The sequence below is a fragment of the Sebastes umbrosus genome, chromosome 13 (genome assembly GCF_015220745.1).
Source record: "Sebastes umbrosus isolate fSebUmb1 chromosome 13, fSebUmb1.pri, whole genome shotgun sequence".
NCBI lineage: Eukaryota > Metazoa > Chordata > Actinopteri > Perciformes > Sebastidae > Sebastes > Sebastes umbrosus.
The window spans coordinates 25,133,011-25,154,227 of NC_051281.1; the positions used below are offsets into that span (position 1 = coordinate 25,133,011).

Sequence of the window (21,217 nt, forward strand, 5' to 3'; positions counted from 1 at the left end):
GAGGAAAGCATTCAGAAGGCTTCCTGTCATGGCCTGAATGAGCTGAGGCGAGTCGTTTTGATCGATAGATGAAACAGCGGGAGGGAAATTATTTTGCGGCACACAAAAGTGGAAACATAGTTATTATTCCAGTGTCGAGGTATAATGTATGATTCCGCTGCAGAAATCAAAATAAGCAGGAAATATGGCATTTTCAGATGATGCTGTTTTATATTCATAATAAAAACTAAACTAAAAGTCAGGATATAAAAGTTTGGTCAGTCTAATCCCAGTTGCATCACGGCAAGCAAATACATTTTGTCGGGACAAAAAAAGAAACATTCTCTTAAAAAAGACATTTGTTCAGATTTTTATGACTATCTTTTCGTTTATTTATGTGCTGAGAATAAAGTTAGGTATACTAACTGCAGACAGCTGCTGTGTGATTTCACTAAATCGGACTTTGTGATGCAACACGCTGTCAATTTGTCCTCACAGCATCTTACATGCCTCTAGATTCTCTCTGATGGTGTTTGCACTGGGTCATTTTCATTTACAGTCTCCCTGCATCTCAAAGCTCCACAGAAAGTTCTGCACTCTAAAATAATGACCAGACTCATAATACATGTTTAACATATTTTTTACTGTCTTTTCTTTCTCTTCAAGGTGGCTAACCAGGTGGTCCAGGCCCTCCTCACACAGAAGGTTTGTCTTTGTCTCTGCAGTATTGATGCATCATTAATCCAGTCAGTCATTGGAATCAGTCAGAGAAATGATGACTGTCACAATGATGAGTAACTGCAGGTCACTTACATGAAGAAAGATTAGCAGCACAATCTTACCTCATGATCTTCCACATTAAAATAAAATTTAAAATCCTTTGGGGTTCTTTTTGTTGGTGCATATACAGTATGTTAAAGTAAGTGTTTTATCATCCATAAATCGTTACCACATCAATTCCTTCGATATAAGGTATGGTCACCAGACATGGATTGGAGTCATACTTGAGTCATGGACAAATGAATAAAAAAATATAATTAAATGAAATAAAAATGGCAGAAATGGAATACAATATTAATAAGTATGTTTTCTTTAGTGTATAATCACCTGAAAATAAGAGTTGTTGTGTTTTCGTTAGCTTGGAATGAGTCGTTTATATCTACATAGGGACCGGGTCCTCTCCATGGAGTCCACCATGAAATTGAACTTAATGGAATTACTTAAGTAGCCTACATGAGCACTTCAAAATGTTTTCACTACAATGATTACATATATGTATTTTAGGGCTGTCAAACTAACGCGATAATAACGGGTTAAGGCAAAATTGTTTTAACACCGTCATCTTTCAGAAGTTGTAGCAGGCTCAGTTTTAAAGTTAAAGTGAAGATACTGGCTGCATATGAAACTAAAAAGCCTAAAGTATCCATTGGCACCAACTATGTTATACTAGCTTGTCATGAAGGAGGTTAAATAAGGCTCCAAATTTGAGCTAAATTTTAGCGAGGAAAAACTGTCATGGCCATTCTCAAAGTCCCTTGACCTCTGACCTCAAGATATGTGAATGAAAATGGGTTCTGTTGGTACCCACGAGTCTCCCCTTTACAGACATGCCCACTTTATGATAATCACATGAAGTTTGGGGCAAGTCATAGTCAGTTAGTTGTGGCCGGTTGGGCTCGAGTTTTCCATGTTATGATTTGAGCATATTTTTTATGCTAAATGCAGTACCTGTGAGGGTTTCTGGACAATATTTGTCATTGTTTTGTGTTGTTAATTGATTTCCAGTAATATATTTATACACACATTTGCATAAATCAATCATATTTGTCCACTCCCATGTTGATAAGAGCATTAAATAATTGACAAATCTCACTTTAAGGTACATTCTGAACAGATAAAAAAACGTGTGATTACAATTAATCACAGACAATCATGCGATTAATTGTGATTAAATATTTTAATCGATTGACAGCCCTAATTTATTTACTTCACACCTTTGAATAGGGAGTCATTTGTTTATGGTAACTACACTTATTAATATGCCAGACCATATATTGCTATTTTAAATACTTCATAGAGCATATTTCAATATTTGTAAACAGAAGCACTCCTGTAATGTGAGGAATCACCAGCAAATTGCCTGCGATCCTCATTTGTTTTGTAACATAGTAGACCAGGTTTTAGAGCACTGAACGCATATCTTGCATGAATACAGCATTGTGTCCTGTTCCTGTTAAATTAGCATCTGGTACACGTGTAGTTCTCTGAAATATCCCCGTCAGTCTCAGTTACCTGTCCGTTTCTCTCCTCTTTGGGGGCTTTCTAGGACTTGAAAGAGGAGTGTGTGAAGCTGCGGACCCGTGTGTTTGACTTGGAGCAGCAAAACCGCATACTGAGTGTGCTGTTTCAACAACGTGTCAAAATGTCCACGAGTCCTGTCTCCCAGGTAGGAACACATGGCACAGTGGAAACAAACAGGCACTGACAGACCTACCCTGCTTCAAGGCTGTTTGAATTTTACATGAGCAGCGCTCTACAGTACTTCTAAAGGTTACTAACTTTGAAAAAGGAGCACGAAGAGAGAGAAATCTACCCAGGGTGCAATTCAGTTTAAATCGTTAGGATGTAGAGATTTACTGTTGGATTTAGAGCTGGAAATGGATTCATTTGGGCCTTTCCATTCTTCCTTTCTTAACTAATTTGGCTAGTGTCAAAGTGGTATGCTCCAGTGCACTGTAGGTCATCAAACAAACATTACCATCCCTTACCACTCCCTTCTTTTATGCTAATCATGTCAAAACTTTGCCTAATAGTGAGGCAGACCTCTCATCCAGCTGGAGCTGGAAAGTGAGCTAGCTGCACATGTTTCTCTAATTGGAATGCTCTCAACCATAGAGGGATAATTGGTTAAAACCTTCGCCTTCATGTAGTATTGTTAGCCACCATGTTCAGTTGTTGAGCTTCAACACTAACTGCACTGTAGAGCTTTAAAGCTGCACTAATCAATTTTTATATACAAAGAAATTGTTTGACAATGTCTACTTTGACAGGTGTAGCTACTAAACCCAGAGAATTATCACACGATTCTGCAGTTCCTCTCAGCTCTACGTAGCATTTTAGCATCTTTTTGCTTATTATCGCAAACTTGGCGATCTTATTAGCTTTGGTTCTAACCACAAAAGGCATCTATTTATAACTAATTCATCTCTCAAAACCTACTGTACGCTACCTGCCCGGCACCAAAGAGCAGACAGACAAAGTTAGCCACTAGCTGGTGAACATAGTGGAGCATTTAGCATCTAAACAGCCCGATATTTTTAGTCATGAGTTGGTGGAGACCTAAACAAAACTGAAAGGAGAGTGAATATTGGACAACTCCAAATTAATGCTCTGCTGGATGTGTAAAAAATAGTTTGCTAACACGTTAGCCATAAAAAAAAGTTCATAAGGTGATTAGGGCGGCTGTGGCTCAGAGGGTAGAGCAGGTTGTCCACCAATCGGAAGGTCGGTGGTTCGATCCCCGGCTGTTTCGGGTCACATGTCGATGTGTCCTTGAGCAAGACACTTAACCCCAAATTGCTCCCGGAGGCATAGCCATCGGTGTGTGAATGAGTATTTAGATTAAATCCTGATGGGCAAAGTTGGCACCTTAGTAGCCTCTGCCATCAGTGTATGAATGTGTGTGTGAATGGGTGAATACTGACATGTAGTGTAAAGCGCTTTGAGTGGTCGGAAGACTAGAAAAGCGCTATATAAGTCCAAGTCCAAGTCCATTACAGTGTTTGTTTTTAGCTTGTTCTGGCCCCCAAAAAACAGTTAATGCAGCTTTAATGTTTTAGGTTTAGGTTGTTACCTCTACTACACAGTCAATCTTAAATCTCTCCAGCAGGTGAACAATGATTATAACACATTCTTTCAGCACTATGGCACTCACACAGAAGTGATACTTGCTAACATTTGTTTTCTTATTGCCTGAAACTTTTTAAGGTCAGTCATTCCTCATGATGGCAAAAGCCTTGGAAATATGTTTTGGTTGCCAGATATGTCACTGCGACAGTGGTAGGCATTGCAGAGAAGTTAATTAAATACTGATGACATTATTTAAGAGTCTGTTTAGGAAACAAAAGTCAGATTAATTAGTATTCAAGGACATTATGATCACTAAAATATCTCTCTATTGTTTACCATTTCACAGATGCTCATGTATCTTTTAAAATATTCATGTTCCACCTCTCACGGGGGCATGATAAACTAACACACTGCAGTTATGGCTTTTTTTCTCCTTTGCCACAACAGTGATATTCTGTATGACAGCACCCTGTAACGTTTAATTTTCTTTTAACCTTTTCCTCCCAGCAATCCTTTTGATCCTCGGGTTGGCTGATCCATTTTTTAGAATTATTATAAGTGTTTTGAGGTCTATTTATGCAACCTGCTGACGGGCTCGATTTGGCTGCTTTGATCAGCGTCTAACAATAATGAGTCAGTGCTGCTCTCATGCTGCACAGCGCTGGCTGATCAAATCCTTTTAGATCTGACGCGTGTTCAAAATGTAAACATTCTATCCATACTCGTAGATTTATTTAGTGTTCATTTAAATTGTTTTAATTATTTATATATATAAAATTGTAATGGAAATTAACACCAAACCATTAACACCATTTCATCAGAGTATCTCCAAGATATTGAGGGTTCAGCAAGTAACAATCTTTCAAAATCTGAATTAATTTTGGTTTGAATTGAGGAAGCATTTATTATAAAACAGAAACTATATAGCAAACAAATACACTTGTTCTGCAGATCCCTACAGCAGAGATGTGTTGCAATGGCTAGAAACGTGTGTCCTGTTGTGAAAATCTAAAGTCAACTGGTTGGCTCTACCATGAATAGTTGATGATGGATGATATTTCTGATGGACAGATGATTCTTTTTGCATTCTGAGCTGAATATTGGAAGAAAACCCCTGAAATGGATGGTCGAGCCCAGCTTGCCAGCCCTTCATTTTCAAAGAAGTGTAAGCTGTAATTGACAGAAACGTTGGGTTATTGGACTGCACTGTGGATCTCTCACTGTCATTGTACCAGCAGGAACTCTCATGCTTATTAAAGCCAATTACAAACAGCACAACACACTTAAAGTGTGTGCTGTGCTGTTGAATAGATTCACCTCTGCACATACTGGTGCAGTTTGCTGCTTGTCCACATGCCTTCATTATTTGTGGTAGGTTGCAGGGATGTAGTCCTGAGTCCTGGGTCCAGTCTCGGTATAGTTAATTGTTTTGTTGAGTAGGCCATCACTCCTCTTAGCTTAGATTCTGTATTTAGACAGCAGGTAAATAGCAACAGAGACAGATTAGGAGCACCAGAGGCAGGAAAATCAACCACTAAGTTTTCTGTGTAAGCAAAGTTTAAATATATGTGTGTTTTTGGCTAGGGCTGGATGACACATCAAATGAAATTCCTTGAAATTATTGTTTTGAATGTGTTACATTTGGTTATTTAATTTCCTATCAATGCATCAAAACCACAAAAATCCCAAAATAAGACCCATAGGAATCCAAACATGGTTAGATATTATATTGGAGCCAGCGGCGTCGGAATGAGTTTTGAAGTAGGGGGGACATCCAGTTTTGCATGACGTAATACTGTGTTTCCCACAGGGTTTTGTGAAACCGTGGTGGGTGGACATCATACCCTTTGTAAATTTTTTTAGTTGAATGCATCAATCTGGTGCACTCTGAGAGCAAAATTAGGAGGTTAAATCTATGAAGAACTTTGTGCTCTAGTAAAAAATGTATTCATAAACACATTATTGTTGTATATGAATGGTAATGACACAGCAAAAAGTCCCGCCCAAAAAGCATGGTTAACGAGACAGGGTCCGTGTTTCAAGATGGCTGGGTTGCCTACCTATACTATGGTGTGTTGGATGTCAGATCACTTGGATTTTATTTGAATTAGGCTACGCAATGGTTGATTATGATTGGATAGAGGTCCAACATGTTACGCCATATGGACATTATCACCAACATTCTATGACCTTATAATACCTGGCTTAGACGTTACCACTTTATTACCATAACACCTGGAAGTGGGGGGGCAAAAAGTCTCGTTGTCCCCCCTATTCTGGTGCCTATGTATGGAGTCAGGTTCAGGTGCACCTTTTTATCTCTAGAAAATGGATTTCAGATATTTCCTCAATATGAATGGTAGCCATATGGTACTGTAGGCATCACATAGCATGAGGCCATATATTACTAGGAGGCAAATGCTTCCTCGACAAGTGCATTTCCATCCATCCACCTTGATAGTGTTTTGGTTTTGGTTTATGTGCATTTTTAATTTTTCATTATAAGAGTGGAAATGCTAGAAATTTGAAAAACAAAATCAAAATATTGCAAAAAAAGTGGGAAAATTGGTGTATCACTAAGAGCAAAATCCAACAAACAGACTTAGTGGGCACATCATGACGTACATGAAGCATAGGACTTAAACATCCACTGGAGCTTTAGCTCAACTGGAGAGATGAAAAATGGTGGCAAAACATCAGATCTGTGTGTACCAAAGAGGAGACCATAAGACTCAGAATCAGTTCAGGGTTGCCAACTCTAATGCTTTTGGTGTTAGACACCTCCTTTGAGGCGTAGTCGCAAACTGCTGACCAAACAAATGATATGCCAAATAAGAGGAAACAACCAAGCCATTGCTTGATGAAAAATATATCTGCAGTATATAATTTATAGAAGCTACCGCTGCACACAGGACAACTTATGAACATCAGGCTTTTCTTCAAATTTCAGCATCGAAATTGTTCCATAAACATTACAGGGACACATCATTGTCATGGCTTTAGGTGGAAGGAGCGCACACACACACCTTCATGTATGTTGAAATTTTATCTTTTCTCCAAAAAGTTTCTTCTATTAAACAGCTTGAATTGTCCATCAAAATGCAGGTTTAATGCAGTAACGGCAGAGTCTTTAAGGGCAGGTCATGTTGTTGTAGACTTTGACTGTCTGACGAAAGTTTAGTTTAACACGACCTGTGGTGAACTTTTTGAGTGCCCAAGGGTGTATTTTACAATTCATTGTGAAGTGTAGTGAAGTTAGATTGACAGCGAAGACATGTTTTATTAATGGCTTAAATGTAAAATGTAGTGTATCTGGCCAATAAAATGTTTGATTTTCACATACTAAATTTAGAATTCCTTCTTTGTATTGGCCACACTTGAACCTGGATCCATAATTCGTCTTGACCAAAGCCCTGGTAAAATTTCAGCCAAAAACATTTCTGAGCAACTCAAATTCTAATGCAATGACCCCTCTGTCTCTTGCAGAGAGTCATAATCATTATGCAAAACGCAGACAAGAAGTTTCAAGCTGCTTCGGTTCTGAAGGTCTCTTTGGATTGTCAGGGTTCTCAGCATGATTCCTCTCCTCTGACAAACTCAAGCTATCTGTATTCAGGAGACCAGTTTGATATCACAGACAGAATTGGTAATTCAAAAAAATATTGGATAAACTGTATGAACACCGCAGAAATGTCTTTCTCCAGCTTCATGGAAGTTGTCATGGAAAGTCTAGGAATTCCCATACCAGGTCATTAAGGATGCTGCAAGCCTAGCGGAGCAGGAAATGTCCTTCATCTTTAACCTTTTCTCTAAAGGGCAAAACTTGCAGACGCAGTCTTTGTATGTATCACTGCAGAGCTTCTCAGCTGCTGCTGCTGCTGCTGGAAAGAAGTAGTGTACAAGTTGAGTCTGGTTTAAAGGTTCTCAATATGATATTCAGAGCATTTATATAGCATCAAACAATGATTTGCTATGTAAAGATATAGAGGAGTAATGTCTACCTGAGCAGAGAATGAAGTCTGTCTCCCTTTGAGTGTGTTGTAATCCGATCTTCTCTGTGCTTTGTTGACATCGCTGGGCCGGCCACGCATGCCTTTTAGTGCATTTAATCTCTGTTGTGCCCCACTGGCTAGCTAATCGCCGCCTATCTGCTCTGCACTCATACGGCTGTTATCGCTGATAACGTTGTCACAGAAGTGTAGCGCCTACCCTCCGGTTAACACTGCTAGCTCTGTCAGCACTGTTGTTGTTTGAACTGTTCGTGCTGTTAGCACCGTGAGCTGCTAGTCACTGGCTCAGACATCGCCATGTTGAGAGCCGTGTGGAGGCAATCCTTCTGCTCTGAATATCGTATTGAGAACCTTATTAGTTGGCTAAATTTCTTGGGTTTGAGACAGTCCTAATATTAATCATATCACTGAATTTGTTTATGTATGGTCATATTTTATGTAATTTTCTTGGTTGAGCTGCAGGTGTTTCTGGTAGTGGTAATTTGTAAATCAGTTCTGATAGAAAAAATATTGCTTAATGGAGCACTAACTAGTTGCTATATTATTTTTCAGATATTTCTGTATGCCTACATATTTATCACTCACTCACTTACTTTTCATTGGAGATAACTCTGATTAAACAAGCTCTTTCCTCTTATTGAACACTCAGTGAAATAATTATTAGATCATTCTCAGGCTAGAAAATAGACTTAATTGTCATCCGTTTGCTACTGTGGATGGTGAATTCCAAATCTTACGAGATGATTTCACTGTTTCACTGGACAAGATGAATTTTTACAGCAGACAAAAAAAGTTAATAACACAACATCGCTAGCAGCATGAGACAAAATAACCTTTTTATGTGCCAAATGCTGCCTTTGATTCACTAATGCAGCTTTCCCAGTTATCCAGGAGGCTACATCAGTGGTGTAAGATAATTATCTCACGCCCAAAGCTTGAATATTAAATACGGTTGTTATATTTGTCCCCAGCAAAAATCACAAACAAAAGTTTTGAGAGCAAGCCTTGCATTTAAATCATTGATTTCAAAGTTTGGGCTATTTTAATTGTTGTCCTCCTGAGAAAGGCTCCAGATGTGATTTCCTGCTGTGACCACTTGCTACGCAGCTAAGCAACATTTTGTTTGTGGTTTGGACTAAAAGATGAATTCACTGAAGGCTGGGAGTTTTTAGAGAAGTTAAGGAATTTATAGGTAGGATGATGATTTGTTCACATGATATGGTACACAAAACGTTGAATTAATTAAAACAGTACAAGGCTAACTGAATTCTTTGGCTGCTGTAAATACAACTTTTACATAGCGTAACCTCAATGTCCTAGTGTCAGATCCAACGGGGGAAAGGAGGGAGTCTTTATCACCACTGGCATTAAAATTTCAAATCCTTTTGTAGGTTAAATGTTCTTTCACGGCAAACTGATTTTAATTACCTCTTGAGTTTGTTCAGTAGGAATAACATGGTGGATGATCTGCTCTGACCCAATTGCCTCAGCAGCTTAAACATTCTTCTACGTAGAACAAATTCAATGTGCCAGACATGGTATGACTGGGGGCCATTGTTCCTCGGAAGCCCCTTTTCTCTAAAGACCCTGAACAGCTCACCTGACACACCAAGCCGACAGTTGGACGTCGGACAGTTTGGGGTCGTCGGTGAGTGTCTGTCGGCTTAGTTTTTTCGGACTAGAGCCAACAGTGCGGGACCACTGTTGGCTCTAGTCTGCCCGTGTCTGAGGTTTTTCGGCCGATTCAGCATTTTGAATCGGCGACGGTGCCCGTCGGTGAGAGAGATCACTCTGATTGGCGGTTCAGCTTAAACTAAGCATTGCATGGGAGGAGAAACGGACATGAGGAAAGCAAGCGAACAAGTAAAGTCAAGAGGAAAAACACAGAAGGCTCTTCTCATTTTTCATCTTCATCTCATCTGATCATTCCAATATACTGATATTTTCACAACAACATGGCCATCTGGAATGAAGCTAAATGGACCCTTTTTGAATGACGAATACAGACCTGCTGTTAGAGAAAGATTTCATCTCACGCAGGTGCAGATTGTATGTGATAGTTGGCCATCGATTTTGGTCTTTGCAGTGTGTTCGAGTGAAACTTTTTGGCCAAGACAAAGGCGACGTGAGGCGACGCAATTGGTGGCCTTTGTCGCCGCTAGTTCTTTGATGTCAGGTTGGTGTGTCTGGGCCCTCAGTGATGAGCCTGGCCCCTGAGATCAGATGAGCAGCATGACTGCGAGAGATCATGGCCTTTGTACTGTCACAAAGTGGGAATAAAGAAGCCAAAATCTATTAGGCTCTACGCTCTGTTACAGCTGCACATAGTACTCGGGGAAAAAAAATGAAACACAGGTCATTTCATTGTCCCCATCAGTGATTAGTGATGCTATGAGATATGGAGACATAACATTGTGTTATGTATCAATTTTCCAGATAACACAGAGGTTAATTATGTATGAATTATTGAAATGGAAAATTTGTTTTTCCACAGTTATGCTTGTTCGATTCCTTTATCGCTGTGACAGAACACCTGTTCCCATTCAGGTTGACTGACTCGGAGCGAGGTTATAGCGAGGTGTCGTACATTGCATTAAACGACACACAAAAGAGAAAAAGAGAGAGAATGGGAACAAACCTATCTTTTTAATCTAGTTGTTTCTTGTCTGGGTATTTTACCGAGGGAATGTGCAAAGAAATTAGAGGCAAGTGAACACAAATATAAGGTGCACAGTGGGGAATACTTCAGGTTACATTAAAAGTGCCCTGTTCATTATCTGACCAGCACATCCACCATGTAGTATTTCCCCACTGTGTGGGACCTGGTCCGAGATGCTAACAGCATTACTGTCTAGCTCTTTATTGGATTTAGGGAAGTTTACACTCCATTTACCCCAACTTTACTCAATAGGCTAGAGTGTTTGCCAAATACATTAGTTTAGTCCTCGTCCTAAAAGCCTTTTCTCCTGTAACTTTAAAAGTGATAATGTTTCAGTCAAACAAGGTTATGTTAAGAAGAAAAAAGCCTGACCTTACATTTTTCCTTTTCATACTCATAATAAAGAAATGTTCAGACAGAAGGCCAAGCGAATATTTACGTTATTTGTGCGTATTTGACAGCTGGATATTCAATTGATACTTTATATCTATGTTTAGACAGTGACTGTGGATGTTTTAATAAATGGTTTGACTACAGTATTTACATTTTACATTTTATATTTACATAGAGTCCTAGCTGTTAAAATATAAAAGTAAATCAGCTTTTTTTATTGTCATACATTGTTTTTTGTACACAGCACTGCACACAGTGAAATTTACTCTCTGCATTTAACCCATCCTAGTAGCAGTGGGCAGCTACTATATAGCTCCTGGGTAGCAGTTTTGGGGGCTGGTGCTTTGCTCAAGAGCATCCCGACAGTGCCCAGGAGGTGAACTGGCACCTCCCCAGCTACCAGTCCACAGTCCGTACTCAGTCCATGCGTGGACTTGAACCGGCGACCTCTGGTTCCCAAGCCAAGTCCCTACGGTCTGAGGTACTGCCGCCCCAGTTGCAGTAAAAGTGTGGTGGCTCTGTGACAGGGTCGTCTGTCACAATGTTATTTGAATTCAGCGGCAGAGCGAGACCCAAGAGACCCGGGACTGCAAGGTTTTTAACAGCAGCAGGTGCTGATTTCGTTGCTGTGTGAACTCATAGAACAGTCACATTTATTTACCCTTTTTGAAGTGTCTGAAAATGCATTTGCTTTTCAGAAGGAAGATTTACAACACAGACACAATGTACAACAAAAGCAACCGCTTTCCTCACTGGCTTCTTTATATAAGGTTCACATGCACACATTTTCTGCTTAAACTAAGCTCTGATTTAAACCAACCTACTTTGACTTTGAATCATGTGATTCAAGTTCTACCATGCAGAGCTACTAGTGCGGTCTGCTTGCTCCCATCTTCTCTCTGTATGCCACGCCAAAGTTCACCAAAGTGAACAGCAGTGCATCTAGTTAGAGCCCAGCCCAGCAGGCAAAACACTGAGCAGCAGCGACGAAAGAGGGCGGAGGACGTGAAGGTTACATGAAAAACAAAGACCACAATGGTGTAGAGGAGCAGGAACTTTTAATGACCAGGGGCCTGAAGACAAGGAGGTGGTGGATGAGGCGGTCGTTGGTGTGTGTGATAGGGAATGAGGTGAGCGCAGTGAAGATGGTGGTTCAAAGACTAGAGTGGAGAAGACTGTGGCCTGCAGAGCGGCTGAGTGAATGTAAACTTGCTTTGGGCGGCTGAGGGGGGGACGCATGGACGAATTTTGATGAGATTGTGAAATTTAAAGTGAACTCAAAAATCCATGGAAGCTAAAGTGCGTTGTCCTTGTGTCTGAATGGTCCGTTGATCAGCAGCCTGGTTCAGTAGCAGTGAACCTGAAAATGCCTTAATAGCAAATTACCACTTCAATATCGTGATTTCACACTTTTCCCCCAGGTTTTAAAGCGGGGGGTAGGCAGAACGTTTTTGGCATCATTGGGCAAAAATTCCATAATAACCTTTCAGCATATTGTAATTCAAGTGCTCTGAGAGAAAACTAGACTTCTGCACCTCCTCATGGCTCTGTTTTCAGGCTTTAAAACACCTAGCCTGTGACGGGAGACTTTGGACAATCACAGGTCATTTCAGAGAGAGAGCGTTCCTATTGGCTGTTCATTCAACGGAGGCAGCTGTCAATCACTCGCGAACTCCGATCAAACCTTCAAACTAGGGAGCGCTGATCAAATATGAATTAATATTCTGTTACTGTAATGCCTATTTCTCACCTCAAATGTTTTCAGAAACATCTTGTAGTGTACTGTTCAGCTGTAAAATGAGAAAGTTTGCTCCGTCTGGTGGGCGGTGTTTGGTATTTCCTCAACTGATCTCAACATGGCTCCCGGGTCACAAACTTTCTCACCAGAGGACGCAGAGGACACTTTTTTTTAGATTGGCTGTCTTATGCACTACTGTCAGGATATAGTGACCGAGGAGGAGGACGACAAGAACAGTGAATACAGGCCAGTTAACGCAATTTTGTCATGAGATGTGAGAACCAGGAGAGACTGGTCTGTTTGTGTCTGTAGGTTGGATATATGGAGAGAGGAGGGAAAAAAAAGTAGTTAAGAACTTTTTTTTAATCATATTTGCTCCAATTCTACCCACTGCTGCTTTGAGATACTAACAATGATTGGGTGACACTATTTAACATGAGTAAAGAATGTACTTCTATTACCCAGACAGAATTGTACAAAAAATTCAGCATACTGAATTCAGTTGTAAAATTCAGTATGCTGTTCTGACAAATCCAGCCCTCTCAGTTTGCTCTCCTAAAAGCTTCCATGCAACTAACATATATTCCAAACTCCAGAGGTGTTGACACCCCCCTGTCATTACTGTCTCCTGCTGGGCAGATGAATATCTGAGTACTCCACGTCTACTGTGATAGTGCAAACTGCCAGTTGGTAGAGAAATCTCCAGAACTGCCAGGGTGAGCGGTTCGATTTCCATTACGAAATCTAACATAAAAATGTATGAAGTCATGGTGCTGTGAGGTGCCTGGGATAAAAGCATCAGCATAATAGCATATGCTCTGTGGAGAACCCGCCATAAGCTGTAGACCCACCAGCTGACATGGTACTGTATTATTCTGACTGATGAGGTTGGATGGATGCAGGGGTGGTATGATTTATTTACACGTATCTCTCGGCCTGTCTTTATGCCAGGGTGTGTTTAAGACCTTGAAATATACACAGTGATGATTAGTGGATATAATCCCTCCCATGAAGCTGTGCTATAATTCTTAAAGGAGTATTCCAGCAATTTACTCTTACACTATAACATTGTGAGACCTGCCAGAGAGAGGTGTAAAAGGAATGGCCATAATTGATAGGAGGGAGGTGGAGGTGTCCTGACCTTCAGTCTCGTATGGGTCCAGCTCTAAAAACCTGCCCCATAATGCACCTTGATATAGATATTTTGTCCAACCCTCTAGCCTGGCTTGTTGTTTCTATTAAAAATTTATAGTCACCTTTAAAAGTCTGACTATTTGGGCTGTCAATCAACTAAAATATTTAATCGCGATTTATCACCTGATTGTCCATAGTTAATCACGATTAATCACACATTTGTATCTGTTCAAAATGTACCTTAAAAGGCAGATTTGTCAAATATTTAATACTATCAACATGGGAGAGGGCAAATATGCTTGCTTTATGCTAATATATGTATATATGTATTATTGAAAACCCATTAAAAACACAAAACAATGACACATATTGTCCAGAAACCCTCACAGGTACTGCATTTAGCATAGAAAATATGCTCAAATCATAACATGGCAAACTGCAGCCCAACAGGCAACAACAGCTGTCAGTGTGTCAGTGTGCTGACTTGACTATGACTTGCCCCAAACTGCATGTGATTATCATAAAGTGGGCATGTCTGTAAAGGTGAGACTCGTGGGTACCCAGAGAACCCATTTTCATTCACATATCTGGAGGTCAGAGGTCAAGGGACCCCTTTGAAAATGGCCATGCCGGTTTATCCTCGCCAAAATTTAGCATCAGTTTGGAGCATAATTTAACCTCATTCAGCTGGTTGGTACCAATGGATTCCTTAGGTTTTTTAGTTTTATATGATACCAGTATCTTCACTCTAGCTTTAAAACTGAGCCCGCAACAACCTTAAAATCTCAAGTTGCGTTAATGCGTTAAAGAAATTAGTGCCATTAAAAACAAATTTGCATTAACCCATAATTATCGCATTTACTTTGACAGCCTTACTGATTATAATATCACTAATAATAAGCTATAATGATTGTAATAATTACACGAAAAAGAAGAAAAAACATTACTCACAAAGCATAACATAAAAATGGATGCAGTATAAAGTGCTCCACTTTTGTCTCGGATTTTCCACAGCCAGACAGGAAACAGTTACGCAAGCAGTTACACGGAACCAAGTAATTTTAGTACTTTCATTTATAGATGTGTCATACATTTATTTATTCACTTACTTTTTCTTTTAGTCACGACAAAGATGTACTTTTCAGAAGAACAAGCCTGGCTCTGAGCTTTTAAATCTTTTGTGAGTAATGGTCTTGTGATCTCTCTATTTAAAGAACCTTCTGAGCATCAGAGCATTTGATGCTGTTTGATTTGATGTTGAATACACCCAGTGTGACTCATTATTTACTGTGACGACAGTACCTTGCAGAATGCAAATGTAGGTTTAGGTATACCGTAGACAGTATATCCAGAGAACTGATGGTTTCTGCTGTGCCAACCCGGTTTATTCTGTATTTAAAATGTTGGCCTTTAGCTCATTTTCTACATGACAAGTATTTGGAAGTGGCTTTAGTGCTGTTACAATCAAAGCGACATAATGTTCTTTCACCCTATAAACTAGTCATGTCTGAATTTAATGGAACAGAAATTAAATATTAAGAAATGTCCTCTCACAAAGTGGAAAAGCATTGAAATATATGAAAACATCTCCACAGCCCTCGATTTTGCCCTTGACTTTAAGCACAGCACCACTCTGATTGAGGGTTTTGTTTAACTGGATCACTCAAATCTCAGATACCCCTCGACATGCTGACTGTAATTAGTTCCAAGATTAATCCTCACAAGCCTGGTCAAATTTGGCCTCCTCCCACAGTTGCTTGTGAAATAAAGGCTAGCACGGATAATCAAATAATAGGTGAATATCAATGAATGGACCAAATCACTTCAGTCCCTGGCTCCCCTATGCAATTATTTCCTATTCACATTAATTATTGCTAACAGATGACACTAATGACTTTGAGAGGAAGCTGGCCATGGCAGCCTTGCAAACGATCAATGTTTTTTTAAATGGGGTCACAACACTTTTGACACCTTTGGGTCCCTCTGATTAGACATGGCACAGTGCAAACAGCATTTGCTGCATACCAGTGAATAGTGCCAGCAGCTCGTAACTACTTTGTGCACAGGACCCTAATCCTTCACAGAAAAGTGGACCTATGAAGCAAAGACATTAAACTCTGGTCTTTTCTAATCAAGAATTCCACCTTCTGCCTTTTCAGGGCGTTGTGATGCCTTGCAACTTATCAAAATCAAAACTGACATTAAAATCACAACCAAATACAACCCAGTTGTCTGTGTCCATCCTTTATCCTGTAATCAAAGATGATGATATTCAGTTTTGGAAAAACCTAAGGTTTAACTTAGAGAACAGACAAATGTATTTTCTCACACACTTCTGTTTGGGCCATATAACTAACTAACTAAAAAGTGAAATATAAAGCTTATGTGATCCATATTATATAGTTAGTACTGAATTTTGTATATAAATTGGTTGACTGACCTGTGAATGAACTTCTCAGTATGAACACTCTAACAGCCCTTATTTAAATCATTAGGTCCTAAAAGTTGTAAAATGCACTAATAGCCGAGTTATTTCCCTTCCTCCGTTCATGTGAATGAGACTTATGACTCAGATCGGATAATTAAAGGACCATCATTCACCATTTAGGGGAATCTATTGGCATATTTGGAATATAATATGAATACGTATGATTTATTTAGTGTATATTCACCTCAAAATATGAATCGTAATGTTTTTATTACCTGAGTGAGCCATTTACATTCGGAGCGGGTCCTCTTCATGGAGCCGGCAGCCATGTTTCTACGGTAACCCAGAACGGACAAACCAAACACTGGCTCTAGAGAGGGCATTTCGCGTTTTCTCGGGAGAAGTTTCAGTTGATTGCAATCTGCACCCTCACAGCTAGATACCACCAGATCCTACTCACTGGAGCTTTAAGTCCCACTTTTATTTTGTTTACAGTAGATACACATAAACCTCTGAGGAAAAAACACTGGAAAACACTGTAGTATCAATCAATTAACCGTAGAAAAAGATGGCATCTTGACCATTGTAGGGAAGAGCTGCTTCAGATTTAAAACAATGTTGGGAATCTATTCCAAAATAAAATGTCTGTGATAAAATATGCAGTGAAAGTCCTTTCAAAGCTTTCAAAACATTTTTCTCAAAGATACTTCTGTCATCATGTCTCTTTAATACAAGTATTTTGCATTAGCTGAAGACATTTATGGAGTCTATCTAGTTTGTACATGGTTCTATGTGTTATACTTCCGTCTGCTATTAGACTAGCTAAACTATTCAATCAAGAGGCTTACAATGCACTTTTCTTTCATCCGTCACTTATGATCAACATGCACAGTGTGGGCAAATGGTTGCTCTGGCATTGGCAGAAAACTACTTTTAAGCATGCATTGGAAGATATATCCAAAAGACTCCAGCCAGTGAAAGACGTTATTAAGAATCTCTGAAGACTCGAATATAAGAAGACTCTGACCAATACAAAAGTATCATCATCTAACAGTAGTCATTGTGCAGTTAAGTTTGAAATATGCATGAACAGCAGACACACCAAGAGGCTCCATGCTCATTGAAGTGAATTATGTCAGAATAGAGGCATCACTTTAAAATGTCTTATTGACCAGTTCCCAAAAAGTTATCATGGTTCACCTGCAAGACCAGAGAAACATGAAAACACATTGCATTTTACAACAGAAGCCATCTGAGGAATAAAGTGAAAATGTCATTCTATTCGTCAATTAGCCTTTGGTTGGAAAGAGACAGCCAAGTATCCAGCATATCGATCGATTCTTTTGAGATCTGTGACAGAGACAAATGGAGAGCCATGGGGCATTCTTATAGTGTATATTGTTCAGACTGCAAAGAGAATCTATTGACTATAATGTCAATATAATGCCAGTTCACTGGTGCGATGTGAGCCGTAATTATAATATTTGTTTCCACTAAATTAAATTGTACATCCTATGACTATGTCTCTTATTGCTGGTGTTGTGTCAATGTTGCCTTCAATGATGATATTTATTGCACTGTTTTCATAATGATTGTATAACCTGAGGTTTTTGCTACTGCATCAATTCCTTCATAGTGTTTGTTTAATTTCTGTTTTCTAGGAGGTCCAAAGGAATGGAAAAGCAGGTATTCCTGCAGGAAGGTGGCCCAGCCTGCTGAGTCTAACATGCCCGCGCAGCAGTGGTAGCGGCAGTGGCAGTGAACTGTCACTATCCAGTGCTTGTAGTGAGTACTCCAGTGGCTCCCACACTTGGGCAGAGGGACGTGGATTCTCCAAGCAGGTGTGTTTCATTCGTCTTCCTTCGATTTGAAGTATAAGGAGGTTGTCAGTGTAAAATACTTGTTATCGCCTTCAAGGCGTTTTGGTGATTCATCTGTAAATGTAATTTCAATAATTATAAATATGTCTTGTAATGCGCAGTGTGCTGCAAGCCGGGACAAAAGGATGAGTACAGGCTCAGTATCCAGCAATCACTCTACACCCATCGAGCCGACAGATCTGGGATGGAAGGAAGGTCATATTCTAAAAGGACTGAAGCGTCTCCAAATGTGCAGCTCCAAAGAGGCATCCTCTAATGCATCTGTGCCACACTGCAAAGATTGTATGACCTCCAACGAGGGCATATACTCATTTGGTGTCAAGTGTGGCCAACAAGGGAGTACAGCCAAGCAAGTAACCCCTACAAGTAAACCTTTCAAGGCCGGAGCAAGGACTGCTGCTCTAGACTCTGATGATGCAGATTATGATTCAACTAAGTCACAAAGTGGGGAATCCAGTGACCAACCAACAAAAGAGCTTGTTTGCTTAGAGAAACTGGATGTCACAAGGGATGATGACAACAATTTTCAAGAAGACCCTGTAAAACTTGCAGGGAATTCAGGTCTTTTTCCCTCACCTGTCACAGACAACTTTTTATTTTTGGAGGGCCCCGCAGTGAAACTTGGTGTAAGCCCAACAGATAGCCTTACACATCCGGATGAAAAAAACAAAGACTCACTCGAAAAACACAAGCCATCAGGCATGAAGTTAAGTGACAGAAACAATAACCAGGAAAGGTCTACTGACCGTAAATCTAGACTTGATCATGTCAAAAGACAACAGGGCAGACTTGCAGTCAAGCAAGACGAACCAGGGACAAATGATATGAGCTCTTCTATTCAGCATTCTGCAACAAGAGCTCTGAGCTGTGTGAGTGTAGCCAGACAGCGCAGCTCCTCAATGGAGGTTCCTCACTGCAGAGACCAGGCAAGTCAAGCTGGCAGTGAAAGCCAGGACTTCACCATCTCGGAATCTCCAAAAAGGAAACCGAAACCTCAGCCTTGTGACTCGGCAAGAAAGGCTTTCATTCTGCGGAGCAAGAGTGCGGATGGAGGGAAAGAACAATCTAAGCATACACATTCTCCTCTCCACCAAAAGCTTATAAAGGGTAACAGGTCCAAAGGGCAGTCAACCCCTCCTGGGCACAGTGTTCCAAGCAAAAGGACAAATCTTAGTAAAACACAATGTTCAAGCAAGGGGTCATTATCTAAAGTTGAGAAAGATGAGGATATTGCGGCATCAACAAGTTCCAAGTCTCTCAAGAGTGTGCGCTCTCCCCTTGCTTCCCCTGTGAAACATTCAAAGACATTTAAGCCTCCAGGGATCAATGAATGCTCAAAGAGCCCAACAAAATCTCCTTTACAAATCACTAGACATCAATCAAGCAATGAGTCTGTGGAAGAGAGCATCTATGACAACCTACCCTGCTCTCCACGTAAACAACGACGCCAAGACCAGCACTGTGATGTTTCCCATTCAGAACATAGGTCCCCATCCCCACCACCACCACCCCCAGGTCGAACTACTTCTCTTGTCCTTAGGCCCAGTTGTGACAGCTTACCTATAGCACATAAATCTGCAGGTCAGGTTCAAAGCTCTACTACTGGGAAGACAACATTGAGCACCACCAAGCCACAATCAAATCTTTCTTCTATTTTACAGCCGCAACAATCCAACGCAACAAAGGACAATCAACATACAGCCCCACAAATGGGTGCTGATAGTAAACCACTGAAAGATACCCCTGTCAAGCTCTACCATAGCCACTCATCACAGATGCCACCTTTCCCAGTTCAAGAGTCTTCAGAGTCAGTCCCGATATCTATGGACAGAACTGCCACATGCCATGATGAACATGGTGATCCCTCTATATTTCCAAGTCAGAGCATCTTACAGAGATCCCAACAGAGCATTAGTGAGCCAAAACTTTCAGAAGTCTTGCCTCAGGCATATTCTAATGTTTACTACCATGGGATTGCCAATAATCCTCAGAGTTCCACCTCAAGAGCTATAAAAATGGCTCTTCCTGTAAATGCTAAATCTCATGAGGCAATCACTGGACAGGAAACCAATACCTTCCTAATTTTTGGAAGACATAACAAAGATGATACAAACTCCACTGCAAAAAGCATCCACACCTTTCAGACTTTTACGTGTGATCCCCAGATGATACATGATTGTGGAGCTCATGACAAAGTCCGCAGAAAGATTGAGACCCGCTGTAACTCGCTGGATTCTGAGCCCTCCGTTCAACCTGTTGCATCAGACAGCGGTGTGATGTTAGATTGGGGATTTGACGAGGAAGGTTGGCTGTTTAAACGGTCTGTGTCTGTGTCAACCAGACCTCCCCTTAAGCCAGTAATGGGCATGAATGGGGCTAAGGCTCGTAGCCAGAGCTTTGGTGCACGCTACATGGACAGGCCAAGCTTCAACAGATCTGGAAAGGTCCGTACCCAGATCAAAACACACTCAGGTAGCTCCTTGAACTCTCTTAGTGATGTCCTTCCAGGAAGTATGAGTTGCTCCAGTAGCTACCATTGTCCAATGAATCGATCCCTTTTGAACAACTTCTTGATTGAAGAGGGCCTGGCAGTTCCTTCACATTTGGGGTCCTCCAGTGAAAGACTTCAGAGTCTTAAACACCAACGAGAGCAGGCTAGGCGCCTTCAGATTGAGCAGCAGTTTTCAAGCGCCTTTGGCGAGCCAGTTTCTGAAGAACCAGAGAGACAAAGTACTATAACCACAATCGAAGAGAAAGTGATGCTCGGCATAGAAGAGAACTTGCATAAGACACAGGAACAGGAGAGAACCACTGAGGTGAAGCAAAAATCTGGCTCAACCTTGGCAAATTGGTTTGGTTTTCGTAAGAGTAAGCTTCCTGCTCCAAGCAGCAAAAAGACTGATCCACCGAAAGTAAAAGAGGACAAGAGGGAGCAGAAGATTACATCACTTCTGGGAGGAAAGCAGACAAAATCTGACAAAAAGAGAGACAGAAGAAAAAGCGATGGAAAAGACAGGTAAGAAATGTATTAAATCAGTAATGAATGCCATCTTTTGAGTCTTGTGCACCAACACTTTCTCATCCCAGCTCGTCACATACCACCATTTTGTCACACTCCTTGGCTTCACTTTATTTTTGGCATCAAAA

The 21,217-nt window shown here is 40.5% G+C and overlaps 1 protein-coding gene across 3 annotated transcripts in view; it reads left to right on the forward strand.

The window, feature by feature from the left end:
* Positions 1-21,217, forward strand: part of LOC119500254 (nck-associated protein 5-like) — an 81,445-nt gene that overhangs the window by 41,443 nt on the left and 18,785 nt on the right. For all 3 annotated transcript variants that reach the window (XM_037789904.1, XM_037789905.1, XM_037789906.1), the window contains exons 6-9: positions 646-684; positions 2,306-2,425; positions 17,852-18,031; positions 18,172-21,086. In XM_037789904.1, coding sequence (XP_037645832.1) covers positions 646-684; positions 2,306-2,425; positions 17,852-18,031; positions 18,172-21,086 — 3,254 coding nt within the window. The remainder of the gene's footprint in view (positions 1-645; positions 685-2,305; positions 2,426-17,851; positions 18,032-18,171; positions 21,087-21,217) is intronic.